At 40.3% G+C, this 17,631-nt stretch overlaps 1 protein-coding gene across 1 annotated transcript in view; it reads left to right on the top strand.

Annotated features, from left to right (window-relative positions):
• ZNF831 (zinc finger protein 831) overlaps nt 1-17,419 on the top strand; it is an 89,562-nt gene extending 72,143 nt beyond the window's left edge. The window contains exons 5-6 of the mRNA XM_077112668.1: nt 10,817-10,977; nt 11,705-17,419. Of these exons, the coding sequence (XP_076968783.1) occupies nt 10,817-10,977; nt 11,705-12,541 (998 nt within the window). The 3' untranslated portion in view covers nt 12,542-17,419. The remainder of the gene's footprint in view (nt 1-10,816; nt 10,978-11,704) is intronic.
• The last annotated feature ends 212 nt before the right edge of the window (nt 17,420-17,631 follow it).

Raw genomic sequence — 17,631 nt, 5'->3', positions numbered from 1 at the left:
TTTACTAGCCGGAAACTGAGGTTTGAGAAAAGGATTAGATAGATGATCCTTCAACAGTTATCTTTTCCCAGAGACGGCATGTGAAATGCTTTCCTAAGGTGACTGGAAAACCAAGATTGTTAAGAAGGAACTCCAGTGTTTTCTTGCTCTTTTCTGCTTCCAGTTTGACATGATCCCTTTTTTTTTTTCTTCTATTAGGATTAATAAGGGAGAGAAGGGAAGATCTTTCTTTCCAGGTATTATCATTGAAACGGATTAGATTCTTCTCTTTAAGGATGCAAATCTTGAGGAAAAATGAGATCACTCAAATACCTCAATTATATTTCAAGAAATGGATTGTGTTTTACAAACTCATTTAATAATGAGAAATACTGTATAATTCAGTGAGTTGATATTCTTGATCAAGTCTTGGCATTATAGATTTCAAATGGTATTTTCAATCACTGTATATGTTTTTCTCTTCATCTCATGCCCCCATTTGCTCTCTAAAGTTTTGGTTTAAAGCTTTGCTCGTTGTTTGGGCACAAACTTTTAACTTAAGAAATGATTTTAAACATGACTTTCCACTTAACATCTTTTAGGAAAAAAAAATCTCTGAGGGGGAGGTTTTTCAAATAGATTGCCTCTCATCAAAGAAATAGAAAAGAAATGAGAACCACTAAGAAAAGTAGTTCTGAAATAAAACAGGATTACTTAGAAGAGTCAAAGTTTCAGAAAATTGCATTAGGATGGAGAAATACCCTGGAATGTGGCTAGTTTTGATAAATATATTTTTCTGCTCCTCTGATGGGTCCTTCTACCATGTCTCTGGGGGAAGACCTGTTGAGGCTGCGCCACCATCGTGGCTGTCTCTCCTTGGGTGGCTGTGTGAGGTGACATTTTAGTGGTTCCTCGGTGGGGTCACTTCTGATTTCCCCCCGATTAGGTGTCCCTGAAGTATGGTTCGTAATCCACCTCCTTTGTGGTATTTGCCATTACATTGTGTAATTAGGTTCTAATTTTTCTTCTCTCGCAACATTGTTTACTACTTCAGCTACTAGATTTGAGCTTCTTAAGTTATTAACAATGAACTTATATTTAATTCCACCGCATGGGAGGAGAGGGCATTTTGATTCTTCCTCTTTGTCTCATTTATTTTCTTTCTCACTGAAATCTCTTCTTTTGAATTCTGTACATGACTCAGCTTTTAAGTGACTTAAAAAATTTTAACTGGATTTTCCCCCTAGTAACATAGTTTAGGGAAAATTTCTTTGAGACTAAAACTACCAAAGCAGCTGTCTTTCATTGAAAAAAAAAATAGAAAAGCAAAGAGAACTGCTCTGACAGTTTCTTTCTGCAGTAAAAGATTTCCCTAATTGTGCTTAAGAGGTAGACTAGCTGAATATTATGTGAGGCTAGTGATGTAATTCTCTGAAATTAAGCAGATTAGATTTTTTTTTTAAGCCTTTCAACTTCTGCTTGTCTGCCATGAAAGGGACTTGGAGAGGTTAAGGTGGGGAGCAGAGCCCCCCTTGGCACTTCTCTCTGTCACAAATCACCTCACCGTATTTCCCGGGGAGAAACAAAATGGCAAAGAAAAACTCCAGGGTTTTCTCATCCGCTAACACCCTCCCCACTTCTCTGACTAGAGCTAATGGCTCTGTACCATTATTTCTCCTGTCAGAATTAATAGGGAAATATTCTTTTCCTAAAGCCGCTAGTTAAGTAATATTGCTTATAGAATTGCTGGAACAATTCCTCCTTCTCCAGAGTGTAAATCTTAGGAAGTGATGAGGCAATTGCTTTAAACACAGTAATTCGATTCCAAAGCCTGAACTTTTTCTCTACAGTTTTCATGTAGAGTTAGGAAAGTTTGAGAGTAGTGATCCATAAAGTAGACACACGATTCAATTTTGGCATTAAAGAATTCAAGTAATTATTAACAATTTTTTCCTTCATTTGGGCTCCTTTCTTCCTCACAATTTTTATCCTCTCTTTAGGGCATTCTCGTACTGTCTGGGTGTGATTATACTTTTAATCTACCAAAAGATTTTAAGCATACTTTCCCACTCTTTTTTTTTTTTTTTTTGGAGAAAATGGTAAGTGAAGTGTTCTCGAACTGATTGCCTGTCATCAAAGAGAGAAGAGAAATGAGAACCACAGAGAACTAAGTGGTTTCTGAAAAAGATATTCAAAAATGATTACCCAGAAGAGGCCAAACTTAAAAAAAAAATTAGGATTGTACAGAAATACTGTAGATCTGGTTTGAGATGGATAAAAAAATACTTTTCTCTTCCCTTCATGAGAATCTCAACTTTTCTCTGCTGTAGAAACTAAACTTTAGGTTTGGACATGCCTCCTCTCTTAGCCGTCCCTTCTGACTCTTGGATGAAGGGATAGATTTGAATCCTGACACTCCCTACGTGCCCTTGAGCACAGTCTGAGGGGGTTGCCTCCTTAGTTCCTGTCTGAATTGTACAATGAAAATTATCTGTCTTTCAAAGCAATTACCATGTTTATTGCAACACAGAAAGTGACACAGACACATTCAAGGAAAGCCTGACAGTTCCCACCTAAGGCCCCTGGAGTTAGGTTGGTGCATATCCTTGCACACCTTTTCCACATACATCCAAACATGGACAGGCACTTCAGCGGATCATGCCACATGCAGTAATCCACAACGCTTCTTCTCAGTGTCTCTTGGGCATGCCTAACTCTAGGCCAGTACGTATGCATCATTTTAATAGTGGCATAAAATCCTAGAGTATGGATATACCATGATTTATTGAGCCAGCTCTTTCCACAATGGACATCCGTGTTGGTTCATGTCGTTTTCCCCACCAGAACCATTGCAGCAAACATTCTTGCTGGGTTCCCCAAAGGGTGATTGCTGGATCTAATATCCAGTGATTGCAGGATAGCAGACACTACCAGATGACTATCAAAAGTGGGTTTACTTTCCTGTACATCATAACCATAAACATTTTTTTTTTTTTATTTTCTTCCACCAAAGAGTGAGCAAAGCCTGGGAGAAGCCTAAAGCTTCGCCACTATTGTCTGTGTATTTGAGCTTTTTAATAACAGGGGGTCACAAACTAGCTTCTCATTGGCTGAATCTAGGCCACAGATATGTTGGTTATCGATGTTTTAAAACGCATGAAGTTCAACTTCCCATTTCTCTTGAAAAATCAGTGATCTGGCATACTGGCCCCTCTGCTCTGCGCAGCCGCAGTCTTGGGCTGGGCACACTTCTCCCTTCTCCACTCTCCGCACCTCACACACCTCAGCTTCCCTTATTCGGGTCAGCTGCCTTGGCCCTGCAGCATTTATGGTCCTCAGTTTAAACCAGGGTTTCTCTCAACTCGACACCCTTGCCACTTAGGACCAGGTGATTCTCTGCTGGGGAGACTCTCCTGAGCATTGTAGGCTGGCTGGCTGCACCTCTGGCCCCCACCCATCACCTGCTGATAGCACCCCCACGTATGACAACTGCTAGTTTAACCAAATCCACAAAACATATTTTCCTCAGTAAATTTTGAAATAAACTTTCCAAAGACTATATGTTGGGGATTGAATCATGTCCCTCCCCATAAAAGTTCCATTCCCAAACCCTGTTCCTGAGGGTGTGAACCCACTTATAAATCGGGCGTTGAAGATGCTGTGAGTGAACGTGCCCAAATGAGTGAGAGTGGGCCTTTATCCTATATGGCAGCTGTCCTTTGGCCAAAGGAAATTGGACATGGAAGAAGCCACAGGAAGAGCAAAGAACCAGAAGGCAACGGAGTCAGGAAACTAAAACTTTATTCCTGGGCAGTTTTCAGTATTTCTCTCTTTTCCATAAGCCTTTGTTTTTATTTGTGAAGGAACATGATTGGATTCTGTCCTTGACCATGCTTTAAAAAGTTACTGAAATGCCTCAAACCAGCTCCCATCATCTGTTTTGGAGGAAATATCTGAGAGGAGAAAAGTGATTAAAACACTTTAATCTCGGCAATAGAAATGTAAAGAAGGTTGTTGACTACAGGTGGTTTCTGAAGTGAAAGCTTTTCGTGATCACACACAGCTAAAAGATAAAATTCCCAAATACTGTATGATGATGATTGAATAGATTGCTGGAATAAAGGTAGACTTACCTTTGTTCACTCCAATTTTCTTCAGTAATTTCTTTTATTAGTTCACCCCAGGGCCTCAGGCGAACTAACCCATCTTTCCCTGGGCTCTCACACACGAATCCTCTTCCCAGTGTATTCCTGAAGTGTCTGGAGGAAACAGGTTGGGGAGGGGCCTCTCCAGGTCTCTGTTTCCCTCTTTGCCTTCCCTATCCTTCTCTGACAGGAGCTAATGACCTTCCTACGTCGTTTCTCATCAGAATTAATAGAGAAGGATTAATTTTTTCCCCAAAGCTATTAGGTAAGTCAGAGTGCTCCGAAATTGCTGAAACAGAATAATTTCTCCTTCATTTTAGGATGTAAATCTTGAGGAAAGATGAGAAGCTGTTTCAGGTACATCAATTATGTCCCAAGGAGTAGACCTGCATGTACAATTTTCATTTAGCAAGGAGAAACTTTTTTTTAAAAATAATGATACATTAAGTAGATTTGCTGGCCTCCAGCGTCTGGGCATTTAAGGTTTCAAATGGCATTAAAATAAATAATTTTCTTTTTTCCTTACATGATTTCATAATTCTATTTTTTACACTGTTTTAGAGGCATGCTCTTGTTGTCTGGACATGGTTAAACTTTTGCTTAAAGCAAGATTTTAAACACTACTTTGCACTAAACACAAACTAGGTAAGAACTTTCTGTGGGAGGAGAGTTCTTGTATGATTGCTTTCCTCAGAACAACGGACAAGCAATGAAAACCACTAAGAAAAGTGGCTTCGGAAACAAAGGGTTCATTTATGACTACTTTGAAGCAAACTTTCAAAAATTTGCATTAGAATAGTACAGAAATACTCGAGGCTGTACTAGAAGTTTAGGTATCTGTTTTTCCGGTCCTTTGTTGAGTCCCTACCTGAAGAGCTAAACCTGAGCTGCTCCTGCCACTCACTGCCTTCTAAACAGTTCTGAATTGGAATTGATGTCCTGTGTCTCCTGGCTTCTTTAGAGCAATGAGTCTTCCATCATTTTAGGCCATAATTGTTTTTTTTCCTAGAGAGACTTTATAAACAAAAAATGCAATAGGATTGCAAAAACGAATGAACTTATTGTCCAAAATTTTTAGAATAATGTCTGGCATGCAATAGGGACTTAAAAAATATCAGTTATTACACAAATGGATAGTTCAGACTTATAAGAGAGAAAACCAGCCAGAATGGCTGCAATGGAGTGATTTTACAGTATGTGTATGTTTTTTGTTGTTGTTGCATTTCCCTGCAAATAATTTGAGGCAGGGCCCTGTTTGACCATCATGCAATATCACATACTTTCTCCTTCATAACAATTTGTGCATTTGCTTGGTGAATTTTTTGCTTAATTATTTGCTCACTGAATTTCTCCCCCATCAGATTGTAGTCTCCATGAAGGCATGTCTGCTTTGTTCATCCCTGAATGAATTCCCTACATTTAACATAGCACCTGGCACAGAGTAAGTGCTCAATCAATATTGAAATAAATGAGCAAATAACTGCCCACAAAGTGATTGCTTGCAGAATCCCGCTCAGCTTTATTTAAATAATGGCCAAATTTAATTGCTAGTGTGTGGTGCATCGTTTAATGACAATGATGCTTCAAAATAATTTAATCTCAATCAGGAGATGACGCCTTTATTCTTGTTTTATATACTTGCAGCTTGCTCAGGTCAACTTTGTGAACCCATTTTCTCCCTTTTAATTCAGCGTTTGTGGAATCCAAATTAATGGAGGTTTTGGTGAATTGAAGCAACCTAAGGAAACCCATCAAGTCACACATATTTTCAGATCGTGATATTGGAGTCAGGCATTTATTAGTGTTTTAATAAGGCCTAGAAAGTAAAGAGCTGAAGAAAGCTTAGTATTAAAGATGTCTGAGGTTATTTTGTAAGTTTCATTCATTTTGTTTCTTCACTTCATTTTCTTTCTAATTATAGTTTCCTATAGCATTCTTGATATGGCTAAATTTAAAATTGCTACAACACTTTAAGTAGTCTCTTACCCTCATTGTGGTTTGGCAGTTCTTTCTGAGGAAAATTATTAAAAACCCAGCCTTTAATCAGGAGAAGAACAGAACGGCACGGAGAGCTGTGATGAGAGCTGGTCTCTCTAATAAGATTCGCATAATTGCGTAAGAGCGGCTGAATTTCCCCAGATTGCATTAAGACGGAGGAATTTGCAATTTCTGAAGATGTAGGAAGTGATTCATATAGTAAGAGGCAAAAGCTAAACAGGAACACATTCTGTGCTTTAAAATTTGACCAAGACGCTACTTACTTTTTGAAAAGGGCCATTCATTTAAAAGCAAGTTAGCATCCTCCCTCAATAACCCAAATTAGTTTAACACATTTCAGTGACGTTATTTGGGCATTTTTCACAATTATTGAGGATAACTCACTTTTCTCTGTAGACTGTAGGGTCAAAAGCAAATTAAATCAACGGCTTTTCTTCCCTCACTTTCGCAGATGAGTCAGAACTTATTGGTCAAATGGGTGCATGACCTTTCTGCTTAAGTTTAAAAACACAACCTGTTGGAAAGGCATTCGGCCAATCTGATTATTTTCTCTATACTAATTGGTTTTACCTCTTCATTGAATTGAATGAATTGCCTGGGTGTTTTGTCACTGGAGGGACACAGCTTAATCTACTTAGAGCAGGTGTCTGTGTTTGGGGCTATGTTTATCATCATTGTTTTTTGGTGATTTTTCACAGGTGCAATGAAAACAAATATATTTATCTCTTGAATCCATCCATTTACTCCATTTCTGCTTCCACGCCTTATTCTGAGCCATCTCCTCTGGCCCGTAGACTACCATAGTAACTTTGTTTTCTCGCCTGTGTCCCCCTCTCCCCCCAATTTAGTCTGCAGATAATAATGAGATGTGTCTTTAAAAAATGTAGACTTCCTGCTGAAACCTTTTCCTTGGTTTCTTCACAATGAGAGTAGAAAAAGATATCAACTCTTACCACGGCTACCTACTCCCTATAAGATCTAACCCCCTGCTGACTTCCCCACCTTCATTTTCCCCCCTGCCGCCTTGCTCACGACCCTCCTTCTACCCTGGGCAGTTCCTTAAGCCCGCAGGGTCTCTGCATTTCTCCTCCTTTGTGTGGAATGTGCTGGTTCTTTCTCATCCTGCAGGTCTCAGTTCACATGTCACCTTTTCAGAGAGGCCTTCCTTGGCTACATCAGGCATCTCCCCATTACTCTGTAATATGCTCCCCATTTACTATAATAGTCTCCATTTGCCATTACTCTCTTATACTCCATTTGTCGTCGTTCTCTATAATATCCCCACCCTCTGCTCATTTCCTTCAACACCCTCACCCCTCAATCTGAAATTCTCTCTGTTTACTTGTATTTGCTTTTCTTTCCCGATTAAAGAAAAAGCTCCTGAATGGCCAGGGCCAGGCTTGTTTTGTTCTCCCTGATGCCTCACAGCCTGTGAGTGGTGCCTGGGTCACGGACAGGATCCAGGGCATATGTGCCATACAAACATATGTCAAAACCTGCCTCTGTACCATCAGACAATCTTGGTACACTGGTGGCTTAAATGAAGATCACATCGAAGGGGAACCGTTGCTTCCTTTCCAAAGCCTTTGTGCTTCTCTGGTTTTTAAAAGTAGATTTGCTATGTTCTAAGAAATGATCGTGATTATGGATATGCAACTATGTGATGATATTGTGAATTACTGATTATATATGTAGAACAGAATGGTCAAAATAGGAATGTTTGCATTTATTTGGTGTTTTTATGTATTTAAAAAAATAAATTAAAAAAAAGATTTCAAAGGAAAAAAAGAAAAGTAGATTTGCTCAGGATTAGTGTACTTGGTAGCCTAGTAACCTAGCTCCTGAGATAAGAGAAGTGTACCTGCTCTTTTGGTTTAAGATGGAGGATAAAACACATGCAATCACCTCCACTTGCCTCTAAAAACCCAGGAGGAGTTAGTAAAGGAATGTGTTTGTAACACACATGCCCATAAGGACAAGAAACAATGCCTTTCTTGTGGAAGGTGGCGTGCAGAGGCTGAGGGGTGAGTGACTCAGCAAACCCAAGAGAACGTAAACCTGATTTAACAGTGGGGACAGCCTTAAAAACTCAGAAATTCATGGCATTGTGGGAGTGAGGGGTTTAGGGGGAAGGGACAAAAGATAGGAAGATCGGTTGAAAAACTAAGAAACAGACCCGCAGATTCCTACCTTACCCCAGCTTCATAGAGGTTGATAACATCCTCCCCAAGCTCGGCAGAAGATGAAGAGCATATGTAATACTAGGGAATAGCACATATGATTAGTTCAGTAGGAAAGTGAAAACAAGGGGGGTTATCCGAATAGTTAGTACTACATATTAAGCTCCCAATCTTCTTCCTCAATTTTGACTCCAGAATCCTGGCAGGAAATTGGAAAACTTCCTTGTAGACACTGGCTATCCCGGGTGGAAGATTGAAATATGTGACATCAGGATTTCCCACTTAAATAGGGCAACCACAGCACCCTACAGAGAGGCGTGTGGTTGATAAATTGTGCCTATAAAGAACTCCCATTCACTTTTAGGGCCCATTTCTTAAATATGAGCAGATATTTAAGATTGGGAGGTACTTGAGGAAAAAGAGATCAAAACAAGGGAATGTCAAAGAAAGAAAGACTATGTAGGAGAAGCAAACTTCAAAAATAACAGCAGCAATTCTTAATATTGCCAGAGCTATAAAAGAAGACATTGGATCCATGAAATAAGAACAAGATGTTATAAAAAAGGAACAGGCCAATAAGAATGGGCTCTTAGAAATTAAAAATAACATAATAGCAGTAATAGAAATGCATGAGTTGAAATTTTAAGTTGAGGGAAGTCAAAGACAAAGACAAATAGAAAATAGGAGAGAAAAGAGAACAAAAAGTGATGTTCATCTAGGAGTCAAATAATCTAATAAGAGCAAACCTACAAAGAGAAAAAAAAAGGCAGAACAGAAGAAAAGAAAATGTCAACAAAATAACACATTTTTATAGAACTGAAAAACATGGATTTCCAGATTTAAAGGGCCCATTAAGTGCCAGAAATGGATGAAAATATACCTGGTGCCATGGCAGCATTGGGAGCAAAGAACCCAGGAATTTTCAGAAAGGGAAAAACAAAAACGTTCATCCGAAGGATCTGGAATCATAAATCATACTGGCTCCAGATTTCTCAACAACTGGAATTCAATAGAGCAACATCTTCAATTCTGAAGGGAAACGGTTTCCAACTTGGAGTGTTACACTCAGACAAGCTGTCAAAGTGTAAGCAATTTTATTTCATGTGCTCCTGGAGATTTTACACTGGGAAAGCGAATGGGTATACCAAGAAAAAGGAGGTCCTGGATGTGCAGGAGCCTAGAAAGGGGAAAAGAGAATTACTGCAGTGACGGTGATGGGAGGTCCCAGGGGCATAGCTGGGCATCGAGAGCACCAGTCCCTGTGGAGCATGTCAGAAAGTTCCAGGAGAGCAATTTCCAAGGAAATGAAATGGATACAAACCTTAGATAATTGGGAATTGGAGGGTGATTTTAGTAATAAGTCAATAGAAAGCTAAGCATAAGGAAAAACAAAATAATTAACTTTAGGGAAAACAATGTTGTGCAAGAAAGTCAAATCCATCAAAGTAAACGACATGGCTCGGCACTGACAGTCATGTTCCTGGACATAAGAATGCGAACATCAGACATTCATCTCAATAGTAAAGTTCTGGCACCACAGTTGTGTAACTGTGGGAGGATGGAGGACAGGAAGTGTGTGCATGTGTAGTGCTGATGGAAACTCTGTTCCAAATGGAAAAAGCTGAGGACGGAGCACTCTAAGCATATTATTATAAGTGAGAAGGGTAAATATCAAAAGACTCCAGTGTGGGAAAAGACGGTTGGGTGGGCAGGGGTTGCTATTTTTCCTAACAGGTAGAAAGGCTAGACTTTTTAAAACTCTATGTATGTGTAACTTTAATCTCAATAAAAGAAAATTTGAAAGTGGATCTAATGCCCCTTCTCTGGTGACACAGCCACTTAAAAGTCTTTTTCCAATCCCAGCTCACGAGGTAACCTCCTCTCAGAAATTCTGTGGTGCTTTTAACCTGTGTCCCCAGCTGGGGCTATGAAATGGAGGTGCAGTGATGGTAAAGGGTAAGGAAAGGGCAGTGAAAGAGAAGCAGTTTTGTGGATATTGTTGATGCCACTTCTCTGCCTTCCCCTCCGCACCCACACCCAAATCACAACAATCACCATTCCCACAACAAAACGACGGCCACGCCAAAACCAGTTTCAGCCTCTGCTGTCCACGCTCTGAGACAAAAATATGTCTACCCTCTAGGATGCTGATGAAAAGCGATGGAGAGTGAAATTTCTACTCTTTCTACCTGGTTGTACAGGCAGAGCATTCAAGCCAATCTACAATTAATCTAAACCAATGTGATCAGGAAGATGGCATGCTGCAGAAAAGCCACATGAACAATCTTTTAAAATATAAGTTCCCTAGAGTTTTTGTTTTGTTTTTACTTTGGGAGTTGATTTTGCCATTTCTTTCTTTTATAGAAGCGGAGATGTTTAATTTGAACAAGTATGAAGGTAAAATGAATTTTCATACAAACCGTGTGAGACAAGGGTGTAGACACTCTCCTAGGAAATTACTCTTTGGTTATTTTATAATTTCAGCTGTATATAAATGTGCCCCCCTTCTTTTAGGTCTACATCAACAAGGGGAGCCCCCTTGTGCCACCTCGGAATCACCCCTTTGTTGTGGAAATGAAGGGAAGAACAGAAGTTACTTCAGACAAAACTCAGGAACCATCTCTCCTAGTACAAGTTCAAGAAATGTCACAGAAATAGACAAATTAACTGTGGAGGTGAGGATTATGATTTTGAGTGTGTCTGTTTGTCTCGTGGCTGGATTTATACCCCTTCTTTTGTTCTTGTTGCCCAGTGGACAAAGCTCTGCTCAGGTCAACTACTGCAATTTTCTGGCCTTAAAGTCAATAACCACCTCCAAGAAGTTTGCATGGAAGGAAGCCATTGGGATGACTTCTGATGGTTGATTGTACATAATTCCTGCATGAAATAGAGGCATTGTCATAACTCAGGAATCCTGCTCCAGGTGACCCCCTCACCCCTGGCAGATTGTGCAGCTGTATGTTGAGAAACTAACTGAAATTTTAGTCTCGACCACACTTTGAAAAATAGTAATCTAAAAAAAACCTTAAATTTAACCGAAAATGCTAGAGAGTAACACATTCGCCTCATGAACAATGGCGACTTAAAATCGTAAGCTCAGAGCTGGTTGGCTAATTGAGTGGTTTTGTTTTAAATAAAGCCGGATAAAAGCACAGAACTATCTCGGCAACCTGTTTTGTCTTCACAATGAGCTTTACTCAAGCTAATGCATCAATTAGTTTTAATGGAAATTTATTGAGGACATCATATTGAAGTTCACACACAGTGAACAGTCATTAAGACCTCAAGACCTTGTTTTCATTAAAGACCGTGTTTCTGGCCAGTTTTGTCTGTGTGTGTGTGTGTGCGTGTACCAATTAACCTTTAGTCTCCCCGTTTCTTTTTCTTTGCACTTTGTTGCAGAATGTTTCTCCTTCTACTGGTGAGCATGACGACAGTTGTCAGAACACCGCTGCCCTGCCAGGGCTATCCCTGCAGTCCGACTCCCACTTGGCACCAGCTAAGGATGGCCGTCCACCACCTGGCAGAGGTCTTGACGTAGGTTTGCCTGAGACTCAGCTGCTTCTTTCCCAGGAGCAAGTCTCAGTAGACACCAAACCATGCATTTTCTCAAATGCTCAAGAGCCCTTTTCCTTTGACTCCAAAGGAAGCTCTCCCTCCCATGATGTTACTACCTCTGCAGCTGCCATTTGTTCTTCTCTAGGGGCCAGAGCAGGCCACGCAACCCTGGGATTCCCCACTGCAGAGCCACAAGGCCACAGCCAGGCTGCAGGGGAGACACGGGCAAAAAGCCCTTCAGACAGAAGAGCCCCCCTAGAGGGCATGTCTCCACCAGCCTGGCCAGAGGAACCTTCCTCTGGACAAAGGCTTTCAGGTTTGGTTTCATTGGGGTCAGCTGGGAAAACACACCTTGAAATACCAGCCTCAGGGCCAAGATCAAATAATTCACTCCAAGAAGAAGGGAGAGACAAGGTCATTTTTCCTTCCAGGGTCCAGTATGGGTGTGAGGGAAAGGTCATTCCCTGTCTGCCTTCAGGGGATGACAATGAAAAATATCAAGTTCCTGGATTAATCACAGATTGTGTGGTTCCTTCGAACCCAGGACAGCCCACAGAAATCCCTGAAGCTCCTTCTAAAACCATCAAGAAGAGAAGTCTGGAAGGGATGAGAAAGCAAACTCGAGTGGAATTTAGTGATACCAGCAGCGATGATGAAGACCGGTTAGTTATAGAAATATGAAGCTTCTGGAAAGGAGGTTTCTATCCTCAAAGACTGTGGGTGCTTTGCAAGTAAATGTTGTTGAGCAGACAGGAGATCAGAACCCCGTGTAAAAAACACCTAAAGATCAGGAAAGCCATTGGGGTTCTTTCCAAGCCTCACCCAACCAACTCCAAACTGCAGACTCAGCCATCGTCCTTCCAGTCCCCCTTGGGCGTGTCTCCAGGGCATGTTCACGAGGTGCCAGGCAGGGCAAGGGTGGCAATGGACCCACGTCTAAGCGCTCTAAATGCCCACAGAGACTGTGCCTTGGCTCAGCCAGCTTCCTCTTCCCCATCAGTCCCCAAGCCCTGCCTCCAGTAAAATGGCACCCATCAGGAGAGCCATAGAGGACATCCTTAGGAGCAAGCGACTACAGGCAGCCACCTGCTCCACTAATGAGCTGAGGGTTTGCTTCAAAGCTGGAAAGCAAACTTGGGATAGTTGGGGTAGCTTTAAAAAGAGATGGCACCCTGAGTTGGGCATCAAGATAACTTCTGTTCATGCTGGAGACAAAATCCTGATGTATTGACAAAACTGAGATTGGTCATTATAACTTGCCTCCTCAGGGGAAGTTGTAAATATACTTGAAAATGCCTCTGATCTGGTGAAATGCTGATTATTTGTAAACATTGCACAAATGGTCAGTGCTTCTCTGTGGTCCAGCCACACAAGCATGTACTGCTTTTGCTCCTGGCACCTTTTCAGGAGAGACCTCCAAAACCCTTGGTTTTTCTAGCTCTTATGAAGGAACGTCGTGTTAAAAGTTAATAGAACAGTCTCTGAGTAATGAGTCATTTTTTTAGGGGGAAAGATTCACTTATTTTCCTCTGATTCTTTTTGTCATATTGTGCTCTGAGCAATTTCAATTAGAGGCTTACACGTTAGTCATCTCTGCAGCTTAAATTGATGCCTGCTCATTGTGACAGGGGGGCCTTTTAGATTTCCTCCAGAAGCTTCAAGGATACAAGACTAATTGGAGTTTTGACGCTGTTTTCCATCTCAGTAATTTTATTTTGGGGGCTTGATGTTACTTTGCTGTCAAATTAAATCAGCCTCTGTATTGTGCAAGTCAGAACAGCAGAGATAAAACTTCCCAGCATTCCAAGCCAGTGCACCCCTGTGCAGAAGAAAATAGCAAATCTACGTCAGCCAACCCAGGGAGCAAAGTCTCAGATTTATTGCATTCCTCTCCCTCTCCTTAAATGGGAGAAGAAAAACTTAAAGGGTCTACACTGCTGCATTTCAACAAAATTTTGTACTCGCTTTTGGTATAGTTTTGTCCAGTTGAAACTTTATAGCTGAGCTCTTTTGGCTGAACTTTGATGTCATGGTGTTCACATAACATCTTGTACTTCAAAGGGAAGGCAGCAATGCAAAACATCTCACACATGAATAAATCCTGGCCTGTGACTAAGTATGGGCAAATTGTAAGTATCTTCATGTGAATTGTCTGATTTTAAGGTTATTCATGGAAAACGTCAACACGCGACCAGCTCCCCCAGTTGCTTAGCGTATGTTTGTGATCATTTCATACGGGCTCTTAAACATCCAAGTGATTTCAAGCATAGCCAAGACAAACATAAGAAGGAAGGTTAAAAGGATGTTAGACATTCACTTAGTGCATTTTTAAAACCAAACAAAAATTATATGGTGATTGTCTAACCGCCCTTTGGAATTAGCCATGCCCCAGTAACAGTCTAGGAAAGATGACTGAGCTTGTGGGGAGGGCTTAACTAGCTGTGAAATCTTGGGTAAGACACATACCCTCTCGGCACCTCGTTCTCTCCAACTGAGAGTGAGAGAATTGGACAGGATAAGCTGAAACAAGGCCCCAGGCTTTGATTCTTGGGATGTGAGCATGGACAACAGAGAAACTGTTCTCTTTTGCAGACTCAGTAGTCTGGAGGTGCCCAGTCCTCTGAAACCATCATACCATGGGTCCTGCTGGGTGGAGACTGAGGGGCATCTGCAGCATAGGCCCCTTCAGCTGATTATTGCTGTGAAGAAGGTGAGCTCAAGGGAGCTCAATCTAATCTTTTCAATAGGAGTCAGAATTCCAGATTTGGGGGTGCAATCACCCAGTCCATTACAAATGATGGCTGACAATTGAAACATTAAAAAACAAAACACTACCATGTGAACTAAGACAACATGCCTGTAGGCTGGATGAACCCGTGAGCCACCAGGCCTCAAATATTGACTTTGTCATTGGGGGCACTGGTCCAGGGAGAAAACTGTTTTCCAGATTCTTCCTCCTGAGTGACTGTTGAGTTGTCAACTGGATCACTGGTCCCAAATCAGCAAGCCACAGCTCCAGGGCAGTCCTTCCATGAGCCTCCCATGAGCTTTGATCTAATCTCTTTAGCTTCCTGTGTCTCTCTTACAAAGGCGGGCAGGTTGCCAAACCATCCTGTCTCAGCCAGTCGTTTAGCTACTGGTGACAATGTTTACAAGTGTATTGTACTTTATATGACTGAATTTCTGAAAAGCTGTATTTCAATGGATTTTTAAAGAAATAAATCAAAATGTATTTTGAATGACTCTAGAGCAGTGTTCTGTTGAAGGGTATGCTAAGGTAAAAAAACTTTTTTTTTTTAAATGAAGAATCAGTCCTTTTATAAAGCAATGAACAACCTCTGATTTTATAAATCTTAACTTTCCTATGGGTTTTCTTAAAGTGGGATGTAATCATGGAAACACATGTCGAGAATGACATCAGTGACGTATGACCCAGTTTGGGTTATTGAAAATAAAATTTCAGTCTTATCAGTTGGTAATTCCTGCTGTTTCCCACTCTCCTATGGCTAAGGGAAAACAAACCTACTTTAGAATAAGACAAACCAGAGTTTAAAGATCAGGGATTCTCCTCTTTGCCCAGTGCTGCCAACTTACATCATACTTTCAGGTAGGGCTCTAAACTGGTACCTCAGATCTTTCCATTGGGAATTGCTCCAGGGATGCTGAGATGGCCTGGTTTAATGAGTACTTTGAAGAATTTATTGTTCTCTCAGGGCAACGTATACAAGTCCCATGGTCTATGTTACTCAAGACTCACCCCCAGGTTCATCTCTAACTGCACGCATCCAACCCAGGCCTCACTTATTGACAATGTGTCAGGAAAAGGGCTTACAGAAACCATCCTTACTCTTGGCAACCTGTGCTGTTAAGTGATACGTATAGTCACCTTGTTCTTGATGGAGGACCTGAATCCTCCTTGTTCTAATGCATCATTTGGGTTTATTCGGACATTGGTAGAAGTGAAGAGCTTGTCCATCTCATTAGGTACAATCTTTGATGAAGGAAGTTCTCTGAATTTTAATAAAAACACTGCCAATAACATATTGGGTGAATAAAGACAAGTTAAACATTTCCTTCCTAAAATCCCTCTTCAGAAGCTGAGATGGAAAGAATAGACTTGTAAAAGTGTACTGTGACCGCAGTCTTTGGCATGAAAGATGAACAAATTGCATTCTCATGCCAAAAAGTATATCCTTGCATTTACATTTATTACTTAGAATGATCACATTATTCATTTTTTTCCCCAGCATAGAAATTTGCATTTTGCACAAAATTTGCCTGGTGCAGCAGATTTTTATAGTTATGGAAACTGTCATCATTAGAATGTGCTGCTGCTCAACTCCCCAGACATAATTTAATATGGTGAGGAGAAAATGGCCCGCCTGGCTCTATGGACGATCGTATTTTTACTACTGCAGCAAACATGGCTTTTGTATTTTTCTTCACATCAGTTATTATTCCACCAGTTCTTGTGAAGGAGACTCCTTGGCTTTTGAAACACTATGTTTTCCTATATTTAAGCACAATTTGTTGACTGTATCTTTCAGGACTCATTAAATAGAGGTGTCAGGGCCTAGCAAATCTTGTGGGCTAGATTCTTTTCACTCATGCTTGGCACTTAATGAGAATGTACATAGTTTGATCTGGAGAAGTAGAGGAACATTTGAGACATTACTTCGCCATTGGAAGAAAAGGAGCCAGGAGGAAAAAGTCAGCCTCTGCCACTCTTGGCCTTAGAGGATAACTCAATATATTATATATACAGCCTACTGTTCAAGACTTACTAAACCTATCAATTGTTCATAATCAGGGAAACGATTGGCTTCTTGGTAGTTTGTTGACATTTATTTCCTTCTTTATATTGTTAAATTATTTTGTTTTGATAAAATAAAACTGACAATGAAAATGTCTTGTGTGATTTGTTAACATTTTAATCAAAACCATGACAAACAGTTTCCTGGGTAAACTGGACATCTGACTTTTCCTAACTAGTTGACCAGATATCCTGTCCGCCATATTGGTATTCTGTTCCATTCAACACAAAGATTAGGTAATGGCAAATGATCACATTTTCTCATTCTATTTCCTTTCCTCTATAGTCTTGATACCTGTTTGTCATTATCTGTCATATTTTGTGGTTCATAATTTAGAAAAGTGCTTTAAAATTCTTAAATGTAGCTAAACTTTGAAGCCACATGAGGGCACTATCCACAGTGCAATAACCCAAAACTTATCCCCTTTGAATTAGTAGTTCTTGGATATTTAATAACTATTCAAACATTCTTAATTCAAACAATACTTCCTTGTAAAGAAAATTCCTATATTCTTTGCAAGAATAAGTAGACTTATTTTACAGGTCAACACAATATTATTCTTCTATGTGTCTATCTCCTGAAGTCTACTTTAAGTCAATGGGGACACAAGGCATTGGGTGAAAAAGTGGGAATGGGGATATGGAGGGAGCAGATATATTGGTGGATCTTAATAGTCTGTTTTCTAATTCAATGAACCCTAATAGTAATAACTTAATCCGTTATATCAAACTTCAGTCATTTGAGAGCATCTTAATGCATTTTGCCATTTGCCACATGTAGGTACATTGTTTACTTAATGCTTTTACTTGTATCATCTCTGTTTTAAAGAAGAGACTATTGCTCTAAGTAATATCTGTGAAATCACAGGCTTGGTTTGCTAGGTATGTGTATTTTTCTAATATGCATTAAAATAAATATAAAACTATTTAAATTATTTTTACCCATGTGCCACTTATG

This window comes from Tamandua tetradactyla, chromosome 1, assembly GCF_023851605.1.
Source record: "Tamandua tetradactyla isolate mTamTet1 chromosome 1, mTamTet1.pri, whole genome shotgun sequence".
Taxonomy (NCBI): Eukaryota; Metazoa; Chordata; class Mammalia; order Pilosa; family Myrmecophagidae; genus Tamandua; species Tamandua tetradactyla.
Note: the sequence above shows the minus strand (reverse complement) of the source record. Positions and strands in the feature narration are given on the sequence as shown.